Source organism: Habropoda laboriosa, unplaced genomic scaffold (assembly GCF_001263275.1).
Source record: "Habropoda laboriosa isolate 0110345459 unplaced genomic scaffold, ASM126327v1 scaffold5, whole genome shotgun sequence".
Taxonomy (NCBI): domain Eukaryota; kingdom Metazoa; phylum Arthropoda; class Insecta; order Hymenoptera; family Apidae; genus Habropoda; species Habropoda laboriosa.
Window position 1 is genome coordinate 1066133 of NW_017100161.1, and position 7500 is coordinate 1073632.

At 41.2% G+C, this 7500-nt stretch overlaps 1 protein-coding gene across 4 annotated transcripts in view; it reads left to right on the top strand.

Annotated features, from left to right (window-relative positions):
- Positions 1-7500, top strand: part of LOC108578426 — a 35313-nt gene that overhangs the window by 13479 nt on the left and 14334 nt on the right. For 3 of the 4 annotated variants that reach the window (XM_017941759.1, XM_017941760.1, XM_017941762.1), the window contains exons 3-15: positions 201-341; positions 1414-1449; positions 2410-2592; positions 2859-3002; positions 3074-3256; positions 3357-3488; positions 3569-3883; positions 4011-4193; positions 4331-4462; positions 4583-4897; positions 4976-5305; positions 5385-5705; positions 5862-6044. In XM_017941759.1, coding sequence (XP_017797248.1) covers positions 201-341; positions 1414-1449; positions 2410-2592; positions 2859-3002; positions 3074-3256; positions 3357-3488; positions 3569-3883; positions 4011-4193; positions 4331-4462; positions 4583-4897; positions 4976-5305; positions 5385-5705; positions 5862-6044 — 2598 coding nt within the window. The remainder of the gene's footprint in view (positions 1-200; positions 342-1413; positions 1450-2409; positions 2593-2858; positions 3003-3073; positions 3257-3356; positions 3489-3568; positions 3884-4010; positions 4194-4330; positions 4463-4582; positions 4898-4975; positions 5306-5384; positions 5706-5861; positions 6045-7500) is intronic. The other variant, XM_017941763.1, reaches the window with a different exon arrangement.

Genomic DNA, 7500 nt, shown 5'->3' on the forward strand with positions numbered 1-7500 from the left:
ACTCTGTTGTAAGAAATTAATTTCAAATTCCAAAGAATTAATTTTTTATCTCAGTGAAAATAAATGTTCTACATTGAAATTCTCCTACTTGGACAATCAATGATTCAAAAATGATGCAAAATATGTCTTCACTTGTAAATGGTAATTCCTATTTCCTGGAAAATATTGAACATTACCTCGTCGTCTGTTACATTATCCAGGTGACTTGATGGACGAAGAAAACGTACTAGACTTCTTAACGAGTTTAGAAGCGATGGACCTGCCCGATCGTATCGAGGAAGTGAACGCGAAGATCTTGGAGAAGATCGTCGAGGATACGGAATTCGTGGCGGTCCTTTTCTGTGAGTTCTCTTTTCCTCGTGCTCCCCGAATAATAATCTTCTCTCAAGCTACCGTGTCTCACTCTCTCTCTCTCTCTCTCTCTCTCTCTTTTTCTGTCTCCCTCAAAGCAAGATTCACTTTCATCAGGAAGAGTGTGAAACATAGAAAAGCCCCAAAAAGTTACAAATTTTTTCACAGACTAACACGAACACTCTTCTCGACGAAAACAGTGAAAAGCACAGAAATAAAGAAAAAAAAGGGAGCGTGAAACTCTAAGTTATTCCATTTCAGCCATGTACATATATATAATTACTGATTATTATCGAATCACACACTCGAGTACGTATATGTACCTACATACATACGTATATGATATCAAACATGATTCGTCTAACATAACATACGTAATTTTCTTATTATTATTTTCTTGTCTCACTAATACCGTTCCTGTGCAAACAAAAACACACTCTGCCAGTGTATCATACGATTAACAGACAGCTTTGATCAAGAGTCCAGAAGCAGCTGAGAGATGCTCGGTTGCGTTCTAACACGTTTAAATCTGAAACAAAACGATTTCTTTGGTTCTATTTTCACCGATATTAACGAGCAGCCAGATTTTTTTCACGCAATTGTAACGTGTCACGGTATCGAGACAGCAATTCACAATCTCACCAACTACATGCGTCCCGTTCTCCAATCCCGCCTTAACGCTCCGTTTAACTACGAGAACGAAGAAAAATTTTCGTCACGATTTTCATAAATTTTTCTGCGAATTTCAATCCAATTAAAATTCCGTTAAAATTCTTCTTCGTTCGAAGAGCGCCGTGAACGTCTTCCTCTACTCCTCCTCTCGCCAGTATACGTCTTTTTCACCATCGTCTGCAAAAATTTGTCATCGTCTGTTGTGGTACAGTCAACGTATCGCAAAGTAGATTGCGTGCAGTTGCGCTCTCTCCTCTCTTTCTCCGGAAGATTTTCAAGAAACGAATGAGAAACGGATACTTCCTTTCCACTTTGCGATTCGATCACTTACAACATACTTGTAAATAATACATATATGTGAAACGTTCTTGTGTGTGTTGGTATGGATAGGTCCGGATACGCAACGGTGTGCTGGCACTGGTTCTAGTAAGTACACATTTCAATGAAATCATTGCTCTGGATGTCGCACAGCTTTCGTTTCCAATGCTTGTACACACTCTGTGATGCACGAACTGTGGTATTTAAAAGAACGAGAATGATCGTTGTACTTTTTTTTTTTCCAATTGACGTATGATCAATGTGTAGAGAAAAGACATAACGATGACTTTGTATCTTTTTTTTAAATGAAATGGTTCGTGATCGATGCTTGACTCTGTTATATGTTTCCATGTACGTATTATACTGCCCTTCCGATACACGTACTAAAAACTATAATTACCACCTACACTTTCGAAGGGTACTGAAAAGGAGAAAAGAAGAAGAATACTAAATTACTTTCAGCAACCTGTTTCTCCTATCTCTGTTCACTGTAACAGAAGGATTGCGATACACTAAAGGGAGAAAGGTGACAAAGAAGCAAAAAGGAGAGGAAAAAGAAACGAGTATGATGAATGTGTGTTTCATTAATTAGAAGCACAGAGAATGATACGTTGGATTTACTAATTTCTCGAGTTCAGTGTGCACTGAAAAACACGTCACTGTTTAGATGTTAGAATATGCATTATTCTGCAACCTCCGCCCCCCCCCTACCCCCCTAGAATAGAAGGAATGTGTATGATAACTGAGAGAGATGTTGTATACTAATCCAAAAAAAAAAGGAAAAAGAAAAGAATTCTAGCGTTAGTTGGTGTAATTTTCTTCGTAGATGAAAAGAAGACGCTTGAAAGTGTTGAAAATTGGTAAAAAAAAAATGGTGAAACATATTCGAGTATTGTTGGTATAATCGAAAATTTCCATCGGCATGAAGAGAGATTGTAAAACGGATACCCGATTTAACCCGATTTGGCCCGAAAACCAGCTGAGATCGATCTTCCGGATGTAATGAAAACCGTGAAAAATATAATCCCGAGGCCTGAATAACACTGCTTTTTATTTCAAATGGGACAGACAAGCCTGACTGCAAAAAGTGTCTCAAGGCCCTTCAAGAGCTGGAGAACATCGACGACGAGGCCGATCAGTTGGGCATCGGCTTCGTGAAGATCGCGGACGAACAGCTCGCTGACGAGTACAATCTAGGTCCTCTTCCGGTTCTTGTCTATTACAGGCATCAGATACCTATCATCTACGAGCGTAAGCATTGCTTATGAAAATGACAATTTCAAATTTTCAAATATTTCTAAAATTTTCTTAAACCTTAAGTACCCATTTGAAATCTTCCGATTTACATAAATATTTTGGCATCCAATTGAAATTCCCCCATCAGGTACCTAATTGAGAGATGTTAATCTGAAATTTAAAATTCTCTAACTTCAACTTAAACATTTGCATTATCAAACAATCGGCAGATATTAATATTAACAACTATTTTACATAATATCGATTGAAAATCCGTGCAGACGAATTGAGCAAAGAGGAAGACGTGCTAGAGTGGTTGGTGGCGAACAAAAGCACAGGAGACGAAGAGGATGTGATCGAAGACGTAACCGCGAAGACTCTCCAAACCCTCATCGGAAATATCGACAACCTGGTCGTTTTATTCTGTACGTAACATTCCACCGATTCTTTTATCCCACCGTTAGATCTACAATCTACCGTTTCACGTATCCTTTAGACGACCACGGTGACGAGGATTCGATGCAGGTGCTAACCGAGCTGGAGAAGATCGACGACGACTGCGACAAACATGGAATCCAATTCGTGAAAATCGACGACGAGAAAGCAGCGAAGGATTTTGGAATCAATTCGGTTCCGGCGATCGTATATTTCGAAAAGCAAATCCCGAATCTTTACGATGGTGGGTAGGTGGGTCGAGTGATTGGGGAGAACGACAGGGAACGAGCGGAGGAGACTTCGATGCGTGGTCGAACGCTACGTGAAACTTTCGATTATTACAGGAGACGTAGAGAACGAGGATGAAATTTTGGAATGGCTGCTGTCGCAGTTGGAGAAGGACGAGATCGAGGATATCACCGACGAAATGTTGGATCGTCTTATCAAGGATGGAAAAACCCTTGCCGTGCTGTTCTGTAAGCCCCCTATTTTCACAAATTTTAATTCTTCCGATTCTACGAAAGAAGGGAATCTTTTTATTCTGAACTGTCATCAGACGACAACAACGACCGGAAATCCCAGAAGACTCTCAATGAATTGGAGAACATCGACGACGAGTGTGATCAAATAGGAGTGACGTTCGTGAAGATCGACAACGCGGAGGAAGCTAAAGAGTACGGTATCGAGAAGATTCCAAGCTTGATCTACTTCGAGAAAGGAATACCCACGTTGTACGAAGGAAACCTGGAAGACGAGGAGAAGGTTCTGAAATGGCTGGAGCATCAGCAGAAGAGCGATCATATCGAGGACATCACCGACGAGATGCTCGACATGGTCATCGAGAAGATGCCTCACGTAGCCGTCCTCTTTTGTCAGTGATTAATTTCTTTTTTATTTCATCCTTTATTTATACACGTTATAAAAATCTACATACCTATACTGAGTATTATTTAACGCGTTAAATATACCGTAGTATTGTTCTTTTTTTTCTTTGATAGACGACAAGGATCAGAAGAAGAGTCAGAAGATCCTCGCTGAATTGGAGAACATCGACGACGACTGTGATCAGCATAACATAGCGTTCGTGAAGATCAGCGATCTGGATGAGGCGAAGGAATATGGCATCGACAATCTTCCCACTCTGGTATTCTTCGAGAAAAAAATACCACACGTGTACGAAGGTATTATTTTAACTTGAAGAAAGGAAGAAAATGTCTCATCTTTATACAGAGTGTACCGATTATGGAAGTTATGCTCCTATATTGTGGTACACTCTGTACGTCTTCGAATCGAAGTAAAACGAAGATAATCCACACAGGCGATCTGATGAACGAGGATCAGCTGCTCGGATGGCTACTGCATCAGAAGAAGCACACAGAGATACCGGAGGTGACGGACGAGATGATGGAGAAGCTGATTGAGTCCTCGCCGTTCTTGGCAGTCCTGTTCTGTAAGCGATCGATTCGTCTTTCTACCTCCTTTTAACATTCTTCCACTGTTACCACGGTTAGGTAGGTGCTGTTGGTCGATCGCGAGCGAAAACGAGACACGAATCGATTATTTTCCGTAGACGACAAGGACGACAAGCAGGATATACGTATTCTGAACGAGCTGGAGAACATCGACGATGAGCTCGAGAAGGAGGGTATAGTGATCGTTCGTATGGATAACGACGCCGAGGCGAAGGAGTACGGTATCGATCATCTTCCTACGTTGGTCTACTTCGAGAACAAAATCCCTGCCATCTACGAGGGAGATCTGTTGAACGAGGACGAGGTTCTCGAATGGCTGATCGAGCAGAAGAATTCTGCCACCATCGAGGAGGTCACAGACGAGATTTTGTCCGATTTGATTGAGGAACACGAATACGTTGTCGCGTTCTTCAGTGAGTTTCTCGTCTTCCTTTAATTAATTAAAATGTACGATCTTATCGGTGATATTTCTCGTTGATGTCATTTATCAGGTGGAGATTGCGACGAAGGTGACGAGTGTGACAAAATCCTTGAAGACCTGGAGAATATCGACGACGAGCTCGACGAAACTGGCATCATCTTCGTCACAACTGAAGACACAGGGTTCGCTAAGAAGCACGGAATCAAGAACTTCCCTACGTTGGCCTTCTTCAGGAACAAGGAGCCTTTGATCTATAAAGGAGACCTGGAAGACGAAGACGAGGTGCTCTCGTGGATCACCGATGAGGATACTCTTGAGATCCCGGGGAAGATCGAAGAAGTGAACGCCAAGATGCTGGAGAACATTCTCGAGGAGAACGATTACATCGTCGTGTTCTTCTGTGAGTAGGATTATTAATAAATTCATCGTTACCTATAGACGTAAAAATTATTCACGTGTGTTAATGATTTTTATCACAGATAAAGAGGGCGACAAGAAGAGCCAGAAGATCCTGCAAGAGCTGGAGAACATCGACGACGAGTGCGAAGAGAAGGACATCGACTTCGTGAAAATTTCTGACGATGGAATCGAGAAGGAGTACGATCTTCCTGGTCTACCAGCGTTGGCATTCTACAGACACAAATTCCGTCAGGTGTATTCCGGTGACATGATGCACGAGGAAGCGATTCTCGACTGGATCCTGGAGCTTCGTACTCAGACACCGGATGTGATCGAGAACGTCGACAGGAAGACGTTGCAGGTGTTGATCAACGACGTCGAACATCTTGCTGTGTTCTTCTGTAAGTCCGACAAATCCCTGTGTTTCGTAAATTTTCGTCGAATTGAATTTTCATCGACTACGAGTACTTCGTTAATTTCATTCGATTAATTTAAGGTGTTGATATTGCGGTAGAAAGGTTTCGTTTTTAGGAAATAAGGTATTTTTTTGGAAACAGACGACGATAAATGCGAGACGTGCCCGGAAATTCTCGAGGAGCTAGAGACCATCGACGACGACACCGACAAACATGGTATTCAATTCGTTAAGTCGAACGACGCGAAATTAGCCGCTGAAATCGGCGTCTTCTCGTTTCCGGCTCTCGTTTATTACGAGACAGGCGTGCCCATCATGTACGACGGTAAGTCTCGATTGCTTAACATCCTTGGCTTGTTCGATCTAAAATCACAGACCCGCGTTCCCTTCATTCAAATTGCCTTTGTTTCGTCGCGCAAGAATTAGCGTTTCTATCGTTTTCTTTTTTTTCTTCTTCTCCAATATCGCTGAAACAAAGACACGAGAAAAAGATTTCTGCTTCTACATTCCTCACGGATATCCCACTTTTACTATACATTGTTCTTCTTTCATTGAAGTCTCGAGGTAAAGTCTCATTAAAGATGTTTCTTTTCTTAATTCGATCACGTTGCAAAGTCAGTTTCAGATTTCATTCACTAAGGTTGATAAAACGGAAATGTGAAAGTTAGTGATCAGTTTCGAGAAGGTTCGTCAGACTGATGAGTATTGTAACATGAATACTGTTTTCATTTCGAACGAATTATCGAGCACTTGAGTACCGTGAAAGTATCGGTAGATTCAAATAACTAGTGAACTTTTATTAGTCCAATTTTAACAAATTTCAAATCTGTTGAAAGATAAAGAGGTGATTTACTATCGTTTGGTACTCAAGTGTTTCAAAAGTCATATTCACGATCTTGCAAGCATCTCTACGAAATCACACTTGACAAAAAAAAAAACAAAAGAACAATAGAGAAATTAGTAAAAAGGAAGAACAACTGGCCACCTATCTCCCAAAGGAACCCCGCCACCAAAAAAAAAAAAAGAAAAATAAAAAACACCTGGTGAACCCCCCTCGAAAATTTTGAACCCCTAGCGCGGAAAAATGAAATCTCGGTACACCGTGCAACTGAGCTGATCTTGATATGCGTGTGTGCCTTTTGTAGGTAATCTTAAGAACGAGGCGAGAGTTCTGGAATGGCTAATCGAACAGAAAAGTAAGGAGATTTCTAGGATGATGATTATTATTACTGGTGTACTGTTCTTTGTGACGTTAATCTCGGTCATGACCATACCACCGGGCCACGAGTACAATACTCGCGCCGTGGTGATCACCCCGATCACTCAACCACAATCGCGATCCCCGTGATCGCGAATATTTTCGGGAATAAAGAGAAAAAAAAAAGCAAAAGAGAAAAACAAGGACGGAGCACACGCCTCTTTTGCAGTTTCTTTCTACACGCACACGTTCGATATTGACGCTTAAAGGACTCGACAGAGAGCGGAGACGCAAAATTTTTAGTTAACGATATAAGGAACGATGAGAAAAGAAACTTCGTTAGATCAAAATTTTTTCGTGATTCGTCCCTTAAGCGTCGAAGAGTTTCATAGTTTGGAAGAGGATCGGCGGTGAATGGACAATGAAACGAAAAGTCGTTGCTCGGTTTTCACATTGAAACGAGAAGAACAAGAACGAAAAAGAAAGATCTCACAAAGCTCGGTGAAGGAAAAAAATTTCAAAAACCAAAAAAAAAAAAAAAAGAGTATAGCTTCTAACGATGCGCGCGCGCAAAATCGCTCTG